The sequence below is a fragment of the Xenopus laevis genome, chromosome 6L, assembly GCF_017654675.1.
Source record: "Xenopus laevis strain J_2021 chromosome 6L, Xenopus_laevis_v10.1, whole genome shotgun sequence".
Lineage (NCBI taxonomy): Eukaryota > Metazoa > Chordata > Amphibia > Anura > Pipidae > Xenopus > Xenopus laevis.
The window spans coordinates 162,592,828-162,616,977 of NC_054381.1; the positions used below are offsets into that span (position 1 = coordinate 162,592,828).

Consider the following 24,150-nt stretch of genomic DNA (forward strand, 5'->3'; position numbering starts at 1 on the left):
TCTCTTGTCCAGCACAGAGAGCAGTGAGAGAGAATGTGCCGGGCCCCTGATGTCCTAGAACAGAACAAAATCTCCAGACCTTGCGCAGAGACACAATCAATGCAGTTGCGGATAGTAGGGCGGGGCCCTTGGAAAGGTTACGCCCCCTGAACCTCACCTTTAATATATAATGACAGACAAATAAAACACACAAGTTGATCAATAATGATAAATAGACTTTTTTTTCAGCTGATGGAAAATATTACAAATGGGAACAATTTCATGAGAACCAATCAGAGTTCACATTCCGGACGCTGTATCTGCAGTGAGTTCATTCCCATTGGATAAGAGACAAACCATTCAGCATTAAGGAAATACCTCTGGGAGTGTCTGGGGAGGGCAATATCCAGTGAACAGACACAGGCTCAGTAGAAAAGGAAAGGCCCTGAGAATGTTCCAAACCCGCGCTCCTTCCCAATCCTGAGCTCTATCAGCCATACACACATTTCCCACAATGCATTTCATCCTGACCACACACTGGACACCAGCCATGCTCTATACACTCACTCACACTCACATCATTAGTACTAGATGCAGCAACCAATCAGAATTGTCATTTCATTTGCATAACATTCCTAGGCCAATTAAAACCATGGAGTCTTTGGGTTCGTTTCCCTATAAGTGAAGGTCCCCCAAAATTATGAGATTCTCCTTAATTCCACCCTTAATGCCCTTTATCTTGTCTCATATCAGAAAACTCACACATCCCAACATTTATTATGTTATACAATGACTAATTCTAAGCAACATTTCAATTGGCCTTCATTTCTTTTTTCTTTATAGTTTTTGAATTGTTTGCCTTTTACTTCTGATTCCAGTTTTGAAAATGAGGGTCGCTGACCCCCATCTAAAAACAAATGCTCTGTAAGGCTACAAATTTGTTGTTATTAATTTAGCACTTTGTACCCAAATTCTCATAAATACAAAAGCTTGGGGCCAAAATGGTAGCCATAGATCTTCCTACAGGAGAATGCTTCACAAATGCTGAGAAACAGAGTCAAGAGAAGTTACCCTTTAAATAGAGGGAGGCGGAGAAGTTTTTAGAAATCTACCCCCCCCCAGTACCTGTATCTGAGGGAATGGGATCCCCAGTATGTAGGCCAAGTTCCCAAATTTCTATATAACGGGGAGTAAATGTGGGAGGAGCGGATACTCCTGTGAACTTCCTGTGATTGGCTGCAGCAACAGTGTGTAGTGAGAGAGTTGTGCAATAACACTGAGTGACACACACACACACATATATCCCCTGAGCGCACTAACACACCCCTCTCATGCCACACACACACACGTGTCTCCTCAGGGGTCCACTGGGAAGCACCTCAGGAGTCGGGTTACCCTGCAGCCATAAGGAATACTGAGCTTTGGAAACCGCACAATAATAGGGAATTCCCCACAAAAATAGAATATTATAGATAAATTTCAACTTTATAAAATCCAGATTTATAAAAAAAAAAAGAGCCGAGGTGCCGCTCTGAGCTCCGCGCACCCCCAGGAGCCCCCTATAAAAATACTTTCTCTGCTAAAATAGTTTAAAGGACAAATCTGCCCATGGGAAAGATACTGGCCCTTTAAATGCAGCGAGAGTCCCTTTCCAGGCTGTGCCCCAAGCAGTCACATCACCCCACAGCAGGGTCTTTTCTCCGCTGGAGTGGTCTCCTCTACTGGAGCAATGAGTTTCAATAACGGGGGCTCCCCACTTGCTGTAGTGTAATATACAGGCTCCTGGGGGGCGGGGCCTGAGGAATCTTGTGCTTCAGAGTCAGACATAGGGGGTGGGGGTGGCGCGTGCCTTTGGAGCTTGGCCGCCGCCCGCTGTCGTTTCAGCTCAGCCAATGTGTGGTGGGAGCGTTCATTGCTCAAGTCCGGGCCCGTGTCCCCCTGGGTGGCCAGCTGGTAAGACACACTGCGGTCCAAGCGCTTGGAGAAGGTGTGTTTGGAGGCGGGAATCAGAATCCCGTTCCGCTGGGATGATGGGAATGAGCTGGAAACTGGCACATCATGGTCCTCCGCTGGCCCCTCCTCTCCCTCAGTTCCGGCCGCTTTCTCTGGCTCCGCCTCCACACTCTGGAATGAAATGAGCAGAATTTGTCCTTTAATTTGTCTGTGGCAGCTATAAGCAGATCATGCATTTATGGGCCATGACAATTCTTAATTAAAATTTAGGATATTTTCATCCCAGACCGACTGCGCCAAACTCCACCCACCTTCTCCCTTTTTGAAGTTTAAATCGGCCCCTGGAATTGCATGCAAGGTTCTCACACTGCCATTAGGGGGCAGAATCAGCGAGCGAGTGCCCACTCACCGGTTGGTGCTGCTGCATCTCTGTGTTGGTCGTTTTATCCTCATCCTCATCCTGCTGCTCCACTTCATTCTCCCTGGAGCCTCGCTGCTGCCAGACCATGGCTTCCTTCTGATGTTCCCTCCTGTACTTATTGGTACGCTCCGTCACACTCACCCGACGCACCACCTTCCTGCAAGGACACACCACAGAGTTGTCACAGGGGGGGAGACCAAAATGCCAATGTGACTGTAACCCCCACAATCACCTGAGCAGGTACCGATATAACAGTCAGTCCTTGAACCCAAGCACCTCTGCACTTGGTCTTTTTATTGTGCCTTCAGGTGTGTAACAAGCTGAACTGGGACATGGGCGAGTATGTGGCAGAGCAAGTAAATGACAAAGGGTTAAGTGAGCGGGTGTATGGGGGCAGATAATAGAGGGAATGACCAGTAGGAGGCAAGTCATTGTCGTACTTGTTTGTTTCAATGCAAAAGAACAGTGTAACTGTGTAACTGTAACCCTCTGCATGAGCGGAGCTGCTCTATGAAAGCGGAGAAGGATTCCATATAAAGTTGTAGAAGTGAGGCCCAGGCCGGTGAAACTCATCGAAGTGGACAGGAAAGTTGTCCCAGAATATTATGGGATGGAAAAGGATATGACTGGATATGAGTGGGATACTGATATTTCTGAGAGGAGCCACTAGAGGGGGCTGTTGTGCTTAGGGACTTTATACAAGAGAGAAGCACTGACGTCTGTGTCTAAGGGTCTGTACATCCCTGCGGAGCCCCTGTAATTACTTTGTGCAACAGCCAATCAGTGTCCCCCCTTTGTGCCCCCCATACCCTCTGCTGCCAGCGCTGGATGTTCTCCTCTGCAGAGCCGTCCGGTGTTTGTCCTGTGATTTCTTGATGGCGTCATGTTTGTGCTTCAGCTCCAGGATCTTGGCTCGGACCTCCTCGTCCCCACACACATCTGCCCCGGGGGGAGGAACACAAGGAATTTACTGGCAAAGGAACGAACCTGCAGACAGGGCCCCCTTATCCCTTAATACAATCAACCTTGTGCCCAAAATGACTGCAGTTCCCTTACCCAATGGCGTCTCGTCCAGCTGAGACTTGGAATTCAGGTCGGCGCCGTGCGCTACAAGTAGTTCCACCACGTGGATCTGAAACCAATGGGAGGAACATGAGTCCAGTAAAGAAGATACAGAAGTTTAGGGCCCCATTGCCCACATGTGAGATTAGTGTGATGAGGGCCCCCAGCTGAGTCACGTGCAACACTGATTGACAGGATCAATGGGGAGCTCTGGGTGTAAAGCCCAAACTCACCTGCCCCCAGCAAGCGGCCGCATGTAGTGGCTCCCAGCCATCTTGGTCTCTGGCATTTACCAGCGCCTTGTGCTCCAGGAGAAGCTCCGCCACCGCCAGATATCCATTCGCAGCCGCAATGTGCAACTAAACCAACAGGGAGCAATGAGACATCTGCACTCTATACGTAATATGGCTGTGTGAGGGGAGAAGAGAGGGAGACAGAAGGGAGAACAGAGGAGGAGAAGACAGAACAGTGGGGGGAGAAGAGACAGATGCAGAAGGAAGAGCAGAGGAGAGAGGAGGGAGACAAACGGGGAGCAGAGGACAGAGGAAGAGAGTGGGGGGGGGAAGAAGATACAGATGGGAGAGCAGAGGCAGAGAGAAGAGAGGGAGTCACAAGGAAGAACAGTGGACGAGAGAAGACAGGGAGAGGCAAAAGGGAAAACAGAGGCAGAGGGAAGAGAGGGAGAACAGAGGAGAGAGGATGAGAGTGGGGGGAGAAGATACAGATGCAGAAGGGAGAGCAGAGGCAGAGAGAAGAGAGGAAAAAGGGAGAACAGAGGACGAGAGAAGACAGGGAGAGGCAAAAGGGAAATCAGAGACGGAGAGAAGAGAGGGAGAAAGAATGGAGAACAGAGGATGAGAGTGGGGGAGAAGATACAGATGCAGAAGGGAGAGCAGAGGAGAGAGAGGAGAGGGAGGCAGAAGGGAGAAAATGCAACTGGAAGGAAGAGGAGAGTACAAGGAGGGGGAGAAGATAGAAGAAGTTGCCAATTTCTTACCAAACTGGTGCCGTTAGGGTCGTGTGCATTCACCTCTCCGCCCGTCTCCACCAAATGCTGAATATCTTCCAACATGTGCTGCTCAGTGGCCCCCCGACACTCCTCTATCTTCTCCTGGGTGATACCTGTGATACAGAGGGGGCAGCTTTATATACACTCACAATGTTCTACACAAATACAGAGGGTTCCAGAAAGTGATGCCCCTGACTGTGCCCCTCACAGGAATAAACACAAAGGAACGGAGCCCCACACTGTGCCACACAAATATCACATGCCCATCACGGGGGGGCAGAGCTCAGTATAAAGATAAAGACCCACCTTGCTCAGCCATTGCCGTCTCAATATGATCCAGGGTCACATCATCCTCACACAGGTCGTAGGGCATGTTCCCATCCGAGTTCACTGCCAGCAGGTTGGCACCACTGAGTGGGGAGCACAAGAGGTCAGACACAAGGGGCCCTGACCCAACCACAGATTTAACCCCCATCCCCCCAATACTGTAGCACAAACCCCCATACAGGGAGGGCTCTTACTGTTTAATGAGGAGCTCCACCAGGTGCAGGTGACCACATGTAGCAGCAGCATGAAGAGGCGTCCATAGTTCACTATCACAGGCATTCACATCCGCTCCTGCACCAATCAGAAGCCTGACAATCTCTTCATAGTCATCAATGCAGCACTGAGGGGTACAGGGAGTTACTAATTTATGAGTGAGACTGAGAAATTGGGCTCCCTGCCTGATATATATCGGGTCATTCAGCTTGGAGCATAGCAAGAGAAGGAATGTTCTGGGCACACAATAAGCTATACCCTCATACTGTACTGTCTAAGGGAATCAATATGGCACCTCCTCCTCCCATATGTATAAATACAAATATACAGAGAAGGAATGTTCTGGGCACACAATAAGCTATACCCTCATACTGTACTGTCTAAGGGAATCAATATGGCACCTCCTCCTCCCATATGTATAAATACAAATATACAGAGAAGGAATGTTCTGGGCACACAATAAGCTATACCCTCATACTGTACTGTCTAAGGGAATCAATATGGCACCTCCTCCTCCCATATGTATAAATACAAATATACAGAGAAGGAATGTTCTGGGCACACAATAAGCTATACCCTCATACTGTACTGTCTAAGGGAATCAATATGGCACCTCCTCCCATATGTATAAATACAAATATACAGAGAAGGAATGTTCTGGGCACACAATAAGCTATACCCTCATACTGTACTGTCTAAGGGAATCAATATGGCACCTCCTCCTCCCATATGTATAAATACAAATATACAGAGAAGGAATGTTCTGGGCACACAATAAGCTATACCCTCATACTGTACTGTCTAAGGGAATCAATATGGCACCTCCTCCTCCCATATGTATAAATACAAATATACAGAGAAGGAATGTTCTGGGCACACAATAAGCTATACCCTCATACTGTACTGTCTAAGGGAATCAATATGGCACCTCCTCCTCCCATATGTATAAATACAAATATACAGAGAAGGAATGTTCTGGGCACACAATAAGCTATACCCTCATACTGTACTGTCTAAGGGAATCAATATGGCATCTCCTCCCATATGTACACTCACCTGGTGTAGCGCTGTCAGACCATCCTCGTTATACAAGTCTGGGCTGAATTCATTCTGCAGTAAGTATCGCACTAAAAACAGGAGTGAGAAATAATTTAGCCAATTGTAACCTTTCCTGATATAAATATTAACAGCACTGAAAATCTAAGCACAACTACAGTCACAGTGATATTATACTTTATATACCACTGACATGTGCTACAGTGCAAGACATCCATTACTCATCAGCCAATGTCCCAGTGAGCTTACAATTTAAGGTCCCTATCCCATTCCCATCAGTCCCTGTCCCAGTAAGCTTAAGATCTATGGTCCCAAAAACATTCCCATCAGCCCGTGTTCCAGTGTAAGGTCTCTTATCACATTCCCATGAATTCCTGCCCCAGTCAGCTTATTAAATTTATATTATAAGGCCCCTGTCATATTCCCATCAGCCCCTGACTAGTGATCTTACAATCTAAGGTCCCTATCACATTCCCATCAATTCCTGCCCCAGTGAGCTTACAATCTAAGGTCTCTATCACATTCCCATCAATTCCTGCCCCAGTGATCTTATATTATAAGGCCCCTGTCATATTCCCATCAGCCCCTGACTAGTGATCTTACAATCTAAGGTCCCTATCACATTCCCATCAGTCTCTGCCCCAGTGAGCTTACGATCTAAGGTCCCTATCACATTCCCATCAGTCCCTGCCCCAGTGAGCTTACGATCTAAGGTCCCTATCACATTCCCATCAGCCCCTGACTAGTGAGCTTACAATCTAAGGTCCCTATCACATTCCCATCAGTCCCTGCCCCAGTGAGCTTACAATCTAAGGTCCCTATCACATTCCCATCAGTCCCTGCACCAAAGAGCTTACAAGATCCCATCCCAGTGATCCCCAACTAGTGACCCCAAAGCATGTGCTTATTTTTGAATACCTGGCTTGGAGTTTTGGTTGTATAAAAACAGTTGTATTGCCAATAGAGTTTCCTATAGCAACCAATAGCCAATCACAGCCCTTATTTGGAACCCCAGGAACTGTTTTCATGCTTGTGTTGCTCCCCAACTCTTTTTACATTTAGATGTGGCTCACGGGTAAAAAAGTTTGGGGACCCCTGGCCTATCCCATTAAAGTCAGGGCCCCGGGGCTGCTCGGCACCAGATCTAAACCCGGAGCCAACCAATGAAATCAGCAGTTTCACTAAAGGACAGAGGGGAAGCACAAGTGTGAGCAAGTACAGGATCCAGAAAGTTCTAGAAGCAGCCAGTTACCCAGAATGCTCAGCAGGTGTGACAGGAAGACAAGGTGGCACCCACAGCGCCAGGGAGACATTTAGTGCTAATAAATAATTCTGCACTTGGTGCTAAAACAACGTTTCAGAAAATGTGCCTGTGCCTCGTGCTGCTCCCCTGGTCTTTACTGGGGGGATAAGATTTGAGTCTCTCCACGTGCCCCCGGATTCTGCACTGAGCACCCCAACATTGTGTGACACCCCGGTAGCGTCAGACCATGGGGGGCTCGGGGAGAGCAGCAGCTGCACATGTAGCAACGACCCCCTCCATCACTCTCTAGTCTCCAAAACCTTTTCTATTGTATCACTAGGCCCCACACCTCTTACAACTCCCAGCGTTACGACTCCCGGCACCCTGAAGCAGAATCTAATAGGAGTTGGTGCTAGTGCATTTGGTGGTTCCCAAGGCCCTGGGGCCGTATCCATAGAGAGGACAATAGCCCCGGGGGTATAAATAATGCAAGAGAAATGTCACTGCTTTATCTTTATTATTTTGTTTGCTCAGCACTGCGCCCATGTTGCTTTATTGCTCCGTAGCTACAACACAACTGTCAGTTGGCAGCGCCACATCATGAGCCAACGGTTAATATGGGCCGACTTAGCCGATACTCTGGGACAGACACTACAACAGCTCCATCTAATGGTCATTGCATGTAAATACATTGCTGAAAGCTCCCTCTAGTGGTGTGTGACTGTCACTGCAACATCAGCCATAACTTACCCAGAAGCCCCTGTGCCTGGAGTGGCAGTGCCAAACCTCTGCTCCAATAAAATGTGCACCAGAGTATCGGTGTTTAATGGCACAGCCTGGCTGTCTGAAATGTACAATTCCCTGCTGGCCAAGAAGGAATTCTGGGAGCTGTAGTTCTGCAGCAGTTTAACTTGGGATATGGCACGGTTGCTGTTCCTGGTGCCCGTCTGGGGTGGGTGTGGCACCATCAGGCGCTCAGTCTGTTTGTATTGGCTGCTGTACGACCCAACTGTCTGTTTAGTAAACAGACTTCCCTGCCAATGCCTTTAACCCCTGAATGACTTATTCCTCTTATATTTACTGGTACCGCTTCCCCGCAATTACTCCGGGCATGGGCAAAATGCAGCTACAACTCCCAGGCACCCTCCAAGGGCCAGTAACACCAAAATAAGAAAGAATTTTGTAGACATTTAAATTTGATTCAATTTTACATGCGATCCCTGGAGCTCTCCCAAATAAAATGCCAGTAACAATCTGTCAGTAACATCACTGGCCAGAAAATGAACCCCAAAATCTGCAGCAAAGAACAAAGGTAAAAGGGTCCAATCCAAACGACCAACGTCTTTCCCTTCCAGTAGCAAAGAACCAATCAGAACATTCCTTATTCTAGTAAAGGGGCAGACTAGTGGGTATCCAGGCAGAAAATATCACCCAGGTCACTGCCCAGCATTCACATGCCCATTACACACAAGCCACATATATATATATATACAGTGTAAATTAATGTACTAATGGGGGTTACACAATGAGAGGTGCCAGGCTCCTGGTTTACACCCAAAACATTTGCCAAGATCTCACTAAAATAAAATAAGCAAATCTGCTTGGTGTTTCACTACTTTCACTACTCGTTACATTTTCTCCTGGTCTAGTAACCCATAGCAACAGTCACCGTGGCTGCGGATAGAGATAAGTCAGAGATAAGCATGTGATTGGCTGCTGTGGGTGACTGGGCCTGGAGTAAATCTTAAACCAGTTACAACATGAGCCCCATTGTGATTTCTGCTTCTCCCATAAGCACCAGGGTCCTGCCTACTAAGGGCATTCAATGGAAATAATGCCCAGATGCCAATACACGGGGGGCTTCTCACGTCTCATATCTTGCGAAGAAGCAGAATATGGACAGGGAGAGGCGCAGATAAAAGGAGAAGTAAAAAGAACAAACAAGGAAGGCAATAAATTACTCCCTAGGGAACAGACAGCGGTTTGAATTCCAGGATGGGGTGAGGTGGAACTACACAAAACCCACAATAGTGTATGACTGATTGTATTGTGCCTTGTACACTCTCTGTCATATACACACGTCACTTGGCTTTAACGTCCCCTTTAGGTCTCGTTAGGAGTGAGAAGAGCAGTTATTGGACATATGGATGAAGCAGGGAGTTAAAAGCAGGGTGCTAGTAAGTAGCAGGGAGTTAAAAGCAGGGTGCTAGTATGTAGCAGGGAGTTAAAAGCAGGGTGCTAGTAAGTAGCAGGGAGTTGAGGGCAGGGTGCCAGTATGTAGCAGGGAGTTAAAAGCAGGGTGCTAGTATGTAGCAGGGAGTTGAGGGCAGGGTGCCAGTATGTAGCAGGGAGTTAAAAGCAGGGTGCTAGTATGTAGCAGGGAGTTAAAAGCAGGGTGCTAGTATGTAGCAGGGAGTTAAAAGCAGGGTGCTAGTATGTAGCAGGGAGTTAAAAGCAGGGTGCTAGTATGTAGCAGGGAGTTAAAAGCAGGGTGCTAGTATGTAGCAGGGAGTTGAGGGCAGGGTGCCAGTATGTAGCAGGGAGTTAAAAGCAGGGTGCCAGTATGCAGCAGGGAGTTGAGGGCAGGGTGCTAGTAAGTAGCAGGGAGTTGAGGGCAGGGTGCCAGTATGTAGCAGGGAGTTAAAAGCAGGGTGCTAGTAAGTAGCAGGGAGTTGAGGGCAGGGTGCCAGTATGTAGCAGGGAGTTAAAAGCAGGGTGCTAGTAAGTAGCAGGGAGTTGAGGGCAGGGTGCCAGTATGTAGCAGGGAGTTAAAAGCAGGGTGCTAGTAAGTAGCAGGGAGTTGAGGGCAGGGTGCCAGTCCTGGAGCACCAGGCTAATAGAAGGCCTCACCCTTTCCGGGCTCCTGCTCCGTCTCTCTACAGAAGGCAAATCAGTTCCTGAGTAACGAGGCCCAGAACATTGAGCCCGAGGATGCCCATCTGCTGCCATTATAAAGGGCTGGACATGCCAGGCGTCCCTCTGCTTTCCATTCCTTATAATTTCCTAACCAGAAGCCTAAGAATAAGCCTAACGTTTAATTTCCATACAGCGTCTCCTCCCTGCCTTTAATGAACATCTAGTGTGTCCAACAGCACCACACCCTGGGGTTCTCTGTACCCACAAACCTATTCATTAGTCTCACTACCCAACATGCAAATACTCCTGTGAGAACTTCCCCAAGCCAGTTTCCATCATTCCATTCCCTACCAGTATCCACCATTGAATGTCTGAGCACACTGATCAATCCAACAGAACCATTATTGGGACCCAGCCGTGCTACAATGAACCCTACCCTTACAGTCAGCTTTCCCTCAGCCACGAACCTTTCTTCTCTATGAGAATGCCTTCTCCATCTTGAATTCCACTGCCCAAACCAGACAAGTCTTCGTATGGCTTCTCCAGAAAATCATCCCAAAGCCTCACATCTTCCATGATGACAACCCATTCAGTTTATATTCTCATGAGACCTTAAATAACTTCTTCATATGGCCCAAGCCACTTTAAGTTCTAATCAAGGCCTGCACATTGCTCCAATGTGACAGAACCAGCAAGTCACTAATTCATAGGGGACTTTTTCCCCAACAAACATTGTTACTCTGGTTCAGGAGATATTGGGCCAATACTTCTGCACTGAGACAGAAAATGAGGGTTAAAGATGGAAACTAGCCCTGACCCCAGCCAACTTCTCATACTGGTGCACCTTCAGCATCTCACGTGGTTATTATGTTCCATGTTCTTGTACAGTTGGGAAAGGATCGCACCACGGGTCATTTGGGACCTAAGCCAACAGCCATTTGCAGCCTTCCTCATAAGTCTGATAAGATACTGGACATGAACACCATCACTATGGCCCCATAAACATACAATGCTGAATTCTTCTGGGAGGACAACTTGGCAGGCAATGTTGTATGAGCAGCTTTAATAAGAGATCTTGGTCCCATACTGTTTGTTGTCACAGTGTCTGTAGAGTTTAAGCTCCTCGGGGCAGAGACACAATGTAAGAAAGGGGAACCTCAGCTCTATTGCCTATTGCTATTCTCTCTCCGCTGATTGCTGGTGCTTAGAGTGTGATATTACAATATCCCTTTATTCTTTATCACTAGGGTGGAACCAACAAGGAAATCACCAGGACACCACAACTAAAGGCAACTATATACCCACCTGACAAACGGGAAACTCATGACCCCAACTCTACACATCAGTCAAGGAGGGGTCGCTGAGGTAGTGTGAGCCAAACCTGACATTCCCAAAATCTTCCCCAGTCCCAACGTATAAATCCATAACCTTGTTATGAGCTAAGGGGGCCAGTCTGAAGGTCAGTTAGGGGGAGATTTGGGGTGAGTGTTTATTTGTACCCTGGGTACCCCTGGAACTATAGCAGGGTGACACCCCAATGTTTCTATATATCTGTAACCTTGTTATGAGCTAAGGGGGCCCAGTCTGAAGGTCAGTTAGGGGGAGATTTGGGGTGAGTGATTATTTGTACCCTGGGTACCCCTGGAACTATAGCAGGGTGACACCCCAATGTTTCTATATATCTGTAACCTTGTTATGAACTAAGGGGGCACAGTCTGAAGGTCAGTTAGGGGGGAGATTTGGGGTGAGTGCTTATTTGTACTCTGGGTACCCCTGGAACTATAGCGGGGTGACACCCCAATGTTTCTATATATCTGTAACCTTGTTATGAGCTAAGGGGGCCCAGTCTGAAGGTCAGTTAGGGGGAGATTTGGGGTGAATGCTTATTTGTACCCTGGGTACCCCTGGAACTATAGCAGGGTGACACCCCAATGTTTCTATATATCTGTAACCTTGTTATGAGCTAAGGGGGCCCAGTCTGAAGGTCAGTTAGGGGGAGATTTGGGTGAGTGCTTATTTGTACCCTGGGTACCCTGGAACTATAGCAGGGTGACACCCCAATGTTTCTGTATATCTGTAACCTTGTTATGAGCTAAGGGGGCCCAGTCTGAAGGTCAGTTAGGGGGAGATTTGGGGTGAGTGCTTATTTGTACCCTGGGTACCCCTGGAACTATAGCAGGGTGACACCCCAATGTTTCTGTAACCTTGTTATGAGCTACAGGGGCCCAGGTAGTGTGAAAACCCCTAACACATGGCAGTGACTGGTAAATACTAATGAGACCCATGACAAGGATGGGTTAAAAAGAAGGTAGGTACTAGTTGAAGACACGGCAGACCCCAGGTAGGTACAGGGTGCACATCTGAAGTTAAAGACAAAATGGCTCGGGTAGAGGCAGATTACAGAATAATTTAGAAGAGGAAGGAGATTAGAACTAATTAGTCCAATTGATATTTGTGCTCAGTCAGATCTGAGTTCCAGAACATTTGGATAAAGACACAATCCATTTAGTTTTCACTCAGACGAGTGTCGTGAAGTGGGAAATTCCTTAATACGGACATTTTTATATACGTATATATTTTCGGGGCAGCCCTCTGCTTCCGTGTCATCCCCTCGGTAAAAAATTCAAAATATACTAAAGAAGACCAGAAATACTGAGATTTTTTCAGCCTTGAGAAAGGTCCCTGATGGGACTGAAACATCACGTTGGCTCTACATGCGCCTTCTAATCCACTAATAATCTCAGTGTGGCTGGTCTTCTTTACTATCTACCAGACACTTCCACTCTCTCCTCTCTGTGCCCAGACACTTCCACTCTCTCCTCTCTGTGCCCAGACACTTCCACTCTCTCCTCTCCGTGCCCAGACACTTCCACTCTCTCCTCTCTGTGCCCAGACACTTCCACTCTCTCCTCTCTGTGCCCAGACACTTCCACTCTCTCCTCTCCGTGCCCAGACACTTCCACTCTCTCCTCTCCGTGCCCAGACACTTCCACTCTCTCCTCTCTGTGCCCAGACACTTCCACTCTCTCCTCTCCGTGCCCAGACACTTCCACTCTCTCCTCTCTGTGCCCAGACACTTCCGCTCTCTCCTCTCTGTGCCCAGACACTTCCGCTCTCTCCTCTCCGTGCCCAGACACTTCCGCTCTCTATTCTCTGTGCCCAGACACTTCCACTCTCTCCTCTCTGTGCCCAGACACTTCCACTCTCTCCTCTCTGTGCCCAGACACTTCCGCTCTCTATTCTCTGTGCCCAGACACTTCCACTCTCTCCTCTCTGTGCCCAGACACTTCCACTCTCTCCTCTCTGTGCCCAGACACTTCCACTCTCTCCTCTCCGTGCCCAGACACTTCCACTCTCTCCTCTCTGTGCCCAGACACTTCCACTCTCTCCTCTCCGTGCCCAGACACTTCCACTCTCTCCTCTCTGTGCCCAGACACTTCCGCTCTCTCCTCTCTGTGCCCAGACACTTCCGCTCTCTCCTCTCCGTGCCCAGACACTTCCGCTCTCTATTCTCTGTGCCCAGACACTTCCACTCTCTCCTCTCTGTGCCCAGACACTTCCACTCTCTCCTCTCTGTGCCCAGACACTTCCGCTCTCTATTCTCTGTGCCCAGACACTTCCACTCTCTCCTCTCTGTGCCCAGACACTTCCACTCTCTCCTCTCTGTGCCCAGACACTTCCGCTCTCTATTCTCTGTGCCCAGACACTTCCACTCTCTCCTCTCTGTGCCCAGACACTTCCACTCTCTCCTCTCTGTGCCCAGACACTTCCACTCTCTCCTCTCCGTGCCCAGACACTTCCACTCTCTCCTCTCCGTGCCCAGACACTTCCACTCTCTCCTCTCCGTGCCCAGACACTTCCACTCTCTCCTCTCTGTGCCCAGACACTTCCACTCTCTCCTCTCTGTGCCCAGACACTTCCACTCTCTCCTCTCCGTGCCCAGACACTTCCACTCTCTCCTCTCCGTGCCCAGACACTTCCACTCTCTCCTCTCTGTGCCCAGACACTTCCACTCTCTCCTCTCCGTGCCCAGACACTTCCACTCTCTCCTCTCCGTGCCCAGACACTTCCACTCTCTCCTCTCTGTGCCCAGACACTTCCACTCTCTCCTCTCTGTGCCCAGACACTTCCACTCTCTCCTCTCTGTGCCCAGACACTTCCACTCTCTCCTCTCCGTGCCCAGACACTTCCACTCTCTCCTCTCTGTGCCCAGACACTTCCGCTCTCTCCTCTCTGTGCCCAGACACTTCCGCTCTCTCCTCTCCGTGCCCAGACACTTCCGCTCTCTATTCTCTGTGCCCAGACACTTCCACTCTCTCCTCTCTGTGCCCAGACACTTCCACTCTCTCCTCTCTGTGCCCAGACACTTCCGCTCTCTATTCTCTGTGCCCAGACACTTCCACTCTCTCCTCTCTGTGCCCAGACACTTCCACTCTCTCCTCTCTGTGCCCAGACACTTCCGCTCTCTATTCTCTGTGCCCAGACACTTCCGCTCTCTCCTCTCTGTGCCCAGACACTTCCACTCTCTCCTCTCCGTGCCCAGACACTTCCACTCTCTCCTCTCCGTGCCCAGACACTTCCACTCTCTCCTCTCCGTGCCCAGACACTTCCACTCTCTCCTCTCTGTGCCCAGACACTTCCACTCTCTCCTCTCTGTGCCCAGACACTTCCACTCTCTCCTCTCCCGTGCCCAGACACTTCCACTCTCTCCTCTCCGTGCCCAGACACTTCCACTCTCTCCTCTCTGTGCCCAGACACTTCCACTCTCTCCTCTCCGTGCCCAGACACTTCCACTCTCTCCTCTCCGTGCCCAGACACTTCCACTCTCTCCTCTCTGTGCCCAGACACTTCCACTCTCTCCTCTCTGTGCCCAGACACTTCCACTCTCTCCTCTCCGTGCCCAGACACTTCCACTCTCTCCTCTCCGTGCCCAGACACTTCCACTCTCTCCTCTCCGTGCCCAGACACTTCCACTTTCTCCTCTCTGTGCCCAGACACTTCCACTCTCTCCTCTCCGTGCCCAGACACTTCCACTCTCTCCTCTCCGTGCCCAGACACTTCCACTCTCTCCTCTCCGTGCCCAGACACTTCCACTCTCTCCTCTCTGTGCCCAGACACTTCCACTCTCTCCTCTCCGTGCCCAGACACTTCCACTCTCTCCTCTCCATGCCCAGACACTTCCACTCTCTCCTCTCTGTGCCCAGACACTTCCACTCTCTCCTCTCCGTGCCCAGACACTTCCACTCTCTCCTCTCCGTGCCCAGACACTTCCGCTCTCTATTCTCTGTGCCCAGACACTTCCACTCTCTCCTCTCCGTGCCCAGACACTTCCACTCTCTCCTCTCCGTGCCCAGACACTTCCACTCTCTCCTCTCTGTGCCCAGACACTTCCACTCTCTCCTCTCTGTGCCCAGACACTTCCACTCTCTCCTCTCCGTGCCCAGACACTTCCGCTCTCTATTCTCTGTGCCCAGACACTTCCACTCTCTCCTCTCTGTGCCCAGACACTTCCACTCTCTCCTCTCTGTGCCCAGACACTTCCACTCTCTCCTCTCCGTGCCCAGACACTTCCACTCTCTCCTCTCTGTGCCCAGACACTTCCGCTCTCTCCTCTCTGTGCCCAGACACTTCCACTCTCTCCTCTCTGTGCCCAGACACTTCCACTCTCTCCTCTCCGTGCCCAGACACTTCCACTCTCTCCTGCACTTATTGCTGTAAAACTAGGACCATGGGAAACTTTGGCCACGTAACATGCAATAAATGGGATGAAAATAAATGAATAAAGGGAAAGTTGAGCTCTGGAGGTAGGTCAGGTCTGGCCCAGTCCAATGTACTTCCCATTGACTTGAATGAGTCAATTTCCCAGGGTTAATCATTTGTACGGAGCTTGATAACTAGGCCCGCCTTTTTATTACCCATCAGGTATCATTACCCGAGGGGCACAGAATTCTGGGTACTGTAACGACTTTCATTCCGATTGCCAAGGGCACTTGTGTGAATTTGAAGGATAAACCAGTTTATCGGATGTGAGTGATAACGTCATTTACTCAGTGATTTCATTATCAGTGACTTTGTGGCACAAGAGCAATGACTTTCTGCAGGCGGCCTATCGAGCGCAGCTGTAATGTTTCCATCAATAAATCAATAGTATTTCATTGTGTCGCACTTAAATGGCGAGTAATTCCCACTCTTAACTGACCCCCGGGGGCATCAGACTGATCTTGTAGGGACAGAAGTAGAAATGAGACAACAACTACTAAATGACAACCCCCAGGCAGAAGCGCAGGAGTCCGGGACTTGTGCACCCCCCCATCCCAGGCAGCTGCTCCGCTGAGTTAAAGGGGAAATAAACCTTTGAATTAATTTGTATTAAGCCGCACAGGAGACTGTGGGAGTAATTATTTGCAGTGAAACCCACAGTGAAGTTAGTTATTGCTGGTTGCTAGGGTCAGGGAACATGGCAACAAGAAAGCAGACAGAAACTTCTCCTATTGTAGAAGTGCAACTCCCAGCGGCCACTGTCAGGTTAGATTAATGGCAGTACTGGGGGGGGAGGGGAGCAGAGTTATATACAATATATAGAGAGCAGCGTATGTATAAATATATCCCCGAGTCTGCGGCCCTCCCCTCCCCCTGCTTGGGGCCCATATAATCCTCTCAGGGACAAGCTGATTATCCAACAGGTGTCGCACACACTGACCCCCCAGCACTGGAATCTGTCACACGTCTGCCAGTGGAGCAGGGGGGCCGCCAGCCCAAATTCCTTTCGGGGACCCCCTGCCAGACGCTGCGTTACATTGTACCAACCCCCAACTATTGACTCCTCACAGCTCAGGAATCTGATTTAATTAAAGACGCAATTAATCCACAATAACCCCCCCCCTCCACTGTAAATACAACTGAACTTTCTCTTCTTCTGCCCCAGCGGGTGAGCGGGGGTTAATCAACAAAACAACCAGGAACAGGTTCTTCTATAAACAAAAAATTCTCCTTCTATCAGTCCCTAACAACTCCCTGCAACCTGTCCTACAGAATGAACTCCCTGCAACCTGTCCTACAGAATGAACTTCCTGCATAAACTGCCTGCAACCTGTCCGACAAAATAAACTCCCTGCAACCTGTCCTACAAAATGAACTCCCTGCAACCTGTCCTACAGAATAAACGCCCTGAAACCTGTCCTACAGAATGAACTCCCTGCAACCTGTCCTACAGAATGAACTCCCTGCAACCTGTCCTACAGAATGAACTCCCTGCAACCTGTCCTACAGAATCAACTCCCTGCAACCTGTCCTACAGAATCAACTCCCTGCAACCTGTCCTACAGAATTAACTCCCTGCAACCTGTCCGACAAAATAAACTCCCTGCAACCTATCCTACAGAATCAACTCCCTGCAACCAGGCCCGGACTGGCAATCTGTGGGTTCTGGCAAATGCCAGAGGGCTGCTATAAGGTCCCATAGAAAGTCAGTATTTAATGGGCTGGTGGGGGCTGATTGGGCCTCTTTGTACCTGAAATGTCAGGGCCTATTTTAATTCTCAGTCCAGACCTGCCTACAACCTGTAACAGAATAAAGGTGGCCATAGACGCAAACGAGCGGATCTTCCCCCGATATGGCATTAACGAGCATGGCTATATCGGGGGTAATCTGATTGTTTTGCCGTATGGCCGAACGATTATGATGTGCCGTGGGCTCCGGCGGGATCAGTCGGGTCAAAATCAAACCTGACCAATCGACCAAATGAGCGATCTCCACCGGACGAAAGCTGTCGGCACACGGCACACACGATCTGACAATCGTACGAATCCACGATTCATACAATAGGATCTGTGTGTCTGTGGCCAGCTTAAGGTACTGGATCTGTACAATGTGATGGGAAGATTGCGCAGGTTGAACAGACTGAGCCGACTGTCACCTGGATCCCTGACACCGACATTTGGGCCTTCGCCGACACACGGGGGAGTCGCCCATTCTGGGGGGGGGGACACTGAGAAATACACTAATGCCATTAATGCCATGCGGGTCCATCAGATTTCAGACACACGGTGTGAGGCCGGGGCATTACCTCTGTATATGGAGGGGGGGCATGAAACCCCCCGGGATAATATCCTCAGGAAACCCCACTCTAAATATCCCCCACTCTTCCTACACAAACTCCCCCACCCCCACCCCAGGCTTCCTGACCAGACACATAACAGGAAGTGCAAGAAAAACCTTCCCCCGACCTTCTCAACAAATAGTCACAAACCCAAAGTTCCAGCCATGAACTAGTTGTCCCCCCCCATCTCATTGTGAATCTGAATAACCAGGAGACTCATAGGGACTGGCTCCTCCCATCAGTCACTTCATCACTTCCCCGGAAACAAGTTCTGCTCTGCCGGCCAGAGAGACCCAAACAGGTTGGGATGAAATACAATCAATTTCCTTTATTTCTCACTCACCCCACGAACAGGAAACTGCACAGGAAGTGGCACCGACCCTTCCCATTCCCTCCAACTGTACCGCCATTTCTATATTTCTATATATTATACACCAAACTCATTTATTATAATGTACCCCCCCTACTGTAATGATAAGGATATTAGAAGTCACTGAGGGGTTGTTCTGTGACCATATAAAGACACAAGGCTGCAGGCTGAGTTATACAGGGAACTCTGAGTATCACTCATGTATTATAAGGGATAATGTACCCCCTACTGTAAATGATAAGGATATTAGAAGTCACTGAGGGGTTGTTCTGTGACCATATAAAGACACAAGGCTGCAGACTGAGTTATACAGGGAACTCTGAGTATCACTCATGTATTATAAGGGATACTGTACCCCCCACTGTAAATGATAAGGATATTAGAAGTCACTGAGGGGTTGTTCTGTGACCATATAAAGACACAAGGCTGCAGGCTGAGTTATACAGGGAACTCTGAGTATAACTCATGTATTATAAGGGATAATGTACCCCCTACTGTAAATGATAAGGATATTAGAAGTCACTGAGGGTTGTTCTGTGACCATATAAAGGCACAAGGCTGCAGGCTGAGTTCTACAGGGAACTCTGAGTATCACTCATGTATTATAAGGGATAATGTACCCCCTACTGTAAATGATAAGGATATTAGAAGTCACTGAGGGGTTGTTCTGTGACCATATAAAGACACAAGGCTGCAGACTGAGTTATACAGGGAACTCTGAGTATCACTCATGTATTATAAGGGATAATGTACCCCCTACTGTAAATGATAAGGATATTAGAAGTCACTGAGGGGTTGTTCTGTGACCATATAAAGACACAAGGCTGCAGGCTGAGTTATACAGGGAACTCTGAGTATCACTCATGTATTATAAGGGATAATGTACCCCTACTGTAAATGATAAGGATATTAGAAGTCACTGAGGGGTTGTGACCATATAAAGGCACAAGGCTGCAGGCTGAGTTATACAGGGAACTCTGAGTATCACTCATGTATTATAAGGGATAATGTACCCCCTACTGTAAATGATAAGGATATTAGAAGTCACTGAGGGGTTGTGACCATATAAAGGCACAAGGCTGCAGGCCGAGTTATACAGGGAACTCTGAGTATCACTCATGTATTATAAGGGATAATATACCCCCTACTGTAAATGATAAGGATATTAGAAGTCACTGAGGGGTTGTTCTGTGACCATATAAAGGCACAAGGCTGCAGGCTGAGTTATACAGGGAACTCTGAGTATCACTCATGTATTATAAGGGATAATGTACCCCCTACTGTAAATGATAAGGATATTAGAAGTCACTGAGGGGTTGTTCTGTGACCATATAAAGGCACAAGGCTGCAGGCTGAGTTATACAGGGAACTCTGAGTATCACTCATGTATTATAAGGGATAATGTACCCCCTACTGTACAGCTCAAGGAACTCAATGCTTTTTGGCATATACAGACTAATGACAGATGTGAGTCTTTTTTCAACCTGAGCAAATACATAACTCTATGTAACACCAGGGCCCATAACAATCATATGTTGTTGAACTTCACCTCCCACATTACATCCTTCTATAAGTGACTCTGTACAAGCTGCAGTTTGGGTGGTGTCTGCGCAGCACTTTGTATTGAGACCATCTGGAGCTGCTGCCACGTACATCTGGGGTCAGTGACAATATGAGCCAATCACAGACGGACCCTGATTATAATAAGAGAGAGACTGGAATGAACCCCTTTTATACAGGGCCCAGACCATGGGGGGTTCACTGATTCTTATGGATCCAGAGACCCCTCCACACTCCCAAATGTTTCTTCTCTAGATAAAAGTCCCAGAGAGGACCTAGCTGAGCATTATGGGTAAAGCAGGTGCAGAGCAGAATACATTGTGACATCAGACAGGTATGTGGGAGTAAAGTTCTAGAATTTGGGGGGGGGGTCAGTTAAAGAGACAACTCTGTTCCTTGGCTTTGGGGAACTCCTCCCAGTTGCCGTCAGCCCTCCAGCAGAATGTCAAGAATGTGACCAATGTCAGAGCCGGGTGGGTGAGCTCGGAGCAGGTTGCAGGGAGTTACAGGTTGTCTAACAAAGGCGCTCGCTGACATTCTGAGGGGCTCGGGTGCTGGGATAATCCCTATTGGTTTGCCAAGTACATCACACGTCACATGGTTAAATGGCCCTTGGGAAAGAATAAATATCGCTGGGGGTGGGAGGGGTATATGGGGGCAGCAGCACTAGGTACAAATATTTGTTGGGTAACAACGTGGGACCCCTGTCTCCCAGCATGCAGCATTCCTAGTTTCATTGTATATGTGGTAGAGAATTCTGGGAGTTGTAGTTCTGGGTATGTATGAGTGAGGGAGGAAACCCCCACAGACACCTTGCAGATTGAGCCCTGGCTGGAAGTGAACTGGGGGGCCCCCAATAAACAAGTGCCCCCTGCACTAGAAGGTTCAGCAGAGGATTCTGGGAAACAATCATAACACACTTTGGTCCCATTAGGGTTATTCAGCCCCTAGGAATTTGGGGAAAACTGGAAATCACAATAGGACACAGTTAACCATTCCTCTGCTGCCATTGCCCCCCCCCCCGGCCAAGGGGAACAGTGAGGCCAGACTGAGGCCCCCCAGCAGTGACAATAACAATGAAGTGACAAGTGACAATAATGAAGGTCAGAAACAGCTGCCCCAGGTCCAACAGTAACCGGATCCTAATCAGCAGCAACGCAGGGGCCCCAACACCCAATGGTAACGGCACATGGGGAGATCTGTCACCCACATTTATTACTGTGAGGAACAAATCTCCCCAAAATGCCTCAACATTGGCAATAAAGTAACGGGAAGTCATGTGCAACAATTCATTTGTGAGGTTGTCTGGGGGGAGATTTGTGCTGTTTGTGTGTATGGCAGCACCAACGTTCAGACCATTGGCCACTCACAAGCGCCAGTTACTGGTCACCCGGCCGATGTATAACAGGCCATTGGCTATCAGAATGGGAACTGCTTGGAGCTCTCAGCCTGCACTGAATTCCAAGGAGCCATGCAGCTGTATCAGAACCAATGAACACTGAGAAGAAGATTTCATTAAAGGGGTGAGATGTTGCCTCTAATAAAGGGGATCAGTGATTGGCTGAGGGCATTTCCGCTTGGGAGTTGAAGCTGTTGGTGCTGCTGGGGGGGGGGGGGTTGGCTCATGTCACATCCGCTCAATCGCTGACTCTTTGTTACTAATTAATGTCTGTCCCTAATTATCACTGCAAAGTCCAATATCTCAACTACTAGATCTCCCGCCCACTTTCACTTTAATCACCACCCCTCCCCCTTTAGCTACTCCCACCACCGATCACTCCCAGCAGCCTCTCCTGCACTGGGGACCCCAAACTTCTCCCTCCTACAAAGTCTGAGCATATCAGAGATTCATCATCATCATCATCAGTTATTAAAGCACCAACAGGTGCCGCAGCGCAGTACAATAAATGGGCTCATATAGGGGGGCAAGTAGAGGTTGTGTTGGGTCTGGGGGTGTTGGTAGTGTTGGGGTCACTTGATTGGGGTGGGGGTACAGGGGATGTGAAAGAAACGCATGGGGTTTATACACAAGTGGGTGCAGCGGAATTTGCTGCTGTGATTGAGCCCCACCTCTCTGTACAATTATGTGATATGAGGGGTTAATGAACCCATCCCAGGGGCCCCCCCAAGTACAAAGATCTGATCCAACATATTGGAGTAAGGGCCCCAGTAACAAGGGTACAGTCAGGAGATCACATTGCCCCCCAAATAATACAGTGAGCAGCGTATCAGAGCCCCCCAGGGATGTTGCGACACTTAGCGCCCCCAACCTTATACCCCCCCACTCTTACTTTTAATGTGGGGGGGCACATCACAGTTACACTCTCTGCTACAATACTGCGTGGGTCCATTTTTTGGAACCTGTACCCGACCCGGACCAATTTGCAATTTGCAACCTGGACCCGCATTGTTACCCGCTTGGACCCACAACCCGCTGACCATCAAGAGTCAGGAAGTGATGTCACTGTAAAGTGGAAGTGACATCAGAAAAAAGGAGTAAAAATCGCTATTGAGAAGACCCTCGGCCTGACCCTCGTCTATTCCCGCACTCGGGACTTCTACCCGTAACCCGCAGTGAATGAGAGGTTGTTGTGGGTACCAGAGCCGCTGCCGGACTCGACTCTCTGCACCAGGACCGCCATCAGAAATCGCAGGGCCCCATACATTTCCTGGCCCCCCTGGGCGGCGCCCAACGCAAGCCCCACCTACAGGTCCGCCCTCCCCACCACACAGTAAAAAAACAAAAAATATATTGGTGGCTACGACCCCACATGAGAAAAAAAATTGGTGGCCTAAATTGGTGGCCAGGGCCCCTTAAACGTCCATCCCTTCCCGAATTCAGCAGCTCTGAGAAAGATGAGAGCTCGGGGACCCCTACAACTGTCCCCCCCCCTGATGGCTGCCCTGCTCTGCACAAGAAAAGCAGAAATTCCCACTGAAAGAGCAGAATTTTGTCTCTTAAAGTAACAGAAGTTTTTTGCCCAATAACTTTGTGAGCCCCCAGTCAGTGCAGTGCAGGATATGAGCCCCCAGTCAGTGCAGGATGTGACCCCCATGAGGACAATACACAGGATATGAAGTCAGTGAATAGAAAACTCAGCAGAAGTTGACACTGATATTGGGGGGTGTCAGTGATACTGGGGGGCATTAATAGTAAACATGAGGTGGGGGGGCTCTTACCTTCCTCAGTGTCGTTCCGGGCAGCGGCCTCCAGTAAAGTGACAGTTGGGGGGAACGTGACCCGTCGTTGCTCTTTGCCCCCCTGTTTCTTCTGCCCCCCCTTTGGCTTCTTGCCGTGCCCCCCCTTCTCACACTGAGCCCAATTCTTCAGCTGCTGAGCCCGGCGCTTCTGGGCTTGTTTCACCCTCTCCTGGGGGCTCATCCCACTCACCCCCGACATCTCCAACACCAACTCCTCGTGCTCCGCCATTACTGTGCCCCCCCAGATCTCTCACACGGAATATACAGGGGGGGGCTCAGGGGCATCAGCTGCTCCTACTCACATCCCTGACTCACACTCACCTCACACTCACTGAGTCTCACTCACACTCACCTACTGACTCACCGACACTCACTGACCCACACTCACACCTACTCACTCAACTACTGACTCTCACTCACACTCACTCATCTACTGACACTCACACTCACTGATCCTGATGTCACTACAATGCCCCCCCTGTACTCACACTCACACTCACCAATAATCCGCCCCCCAGGAACAAACTGTCACGTGACGGCCCAGCCCGGGGGGGCAACTCCTGATCCTGAGGGAGGGGGGGGCTCAGCAGCGCGTTCCTGACACAACTGGGGGGTCACTTCCTGGAGTGAGTGGGAGGGAAAGAGTTAAGGAGCTGTGGGGTCACTCACACTCACACTCACACTCAGCCCCCGCTACTAAATGAACAGTCTCTCCCCCCACAAGTCCCGCAGCCCCGAGTCCGCTGGAAACTCCTGATCCTTCTCCTCCCCGGGGAAACCTGAAGCGCTTCCTGCAGCCTC

General features: G+C 49.3%; 1 protein-coding gene across 1 annotated transcript; it reads right to left on the reverse strand.

Annotated features, from left to right (window-relative positions):
• Positions 1-202: 202 nt before the first annotated feature.
• Positions 203-24,150, reverse strand: LOC108719486 (protein phosphatase 1 regulatory subunit 16A). The gene is made up of 10 exons (XM_018268347.2): positions 23,329-24,150; positions 6,021-6,091; positions 4,946-5,091; positions 4,731-4,834; positions 4,413-4,537; positions 3,649-3,774; positions 3,410-3,485; positions 3,163-3,292; positions 2,342-2,510; positions 203-2,103 (listed from the first exon to the last, which is right to left on the reverse strand). Exons 1-10 carry the CDS (start codon positions 23,576-23,578, stop codon positions 1,651-1,653), a joined length of 1,650 nt encoding a protein of 549 aa, XP_018123836.1. The 5' UTR covers positions 23,579-24,150; the 3' UTR covers positions 203-1,650.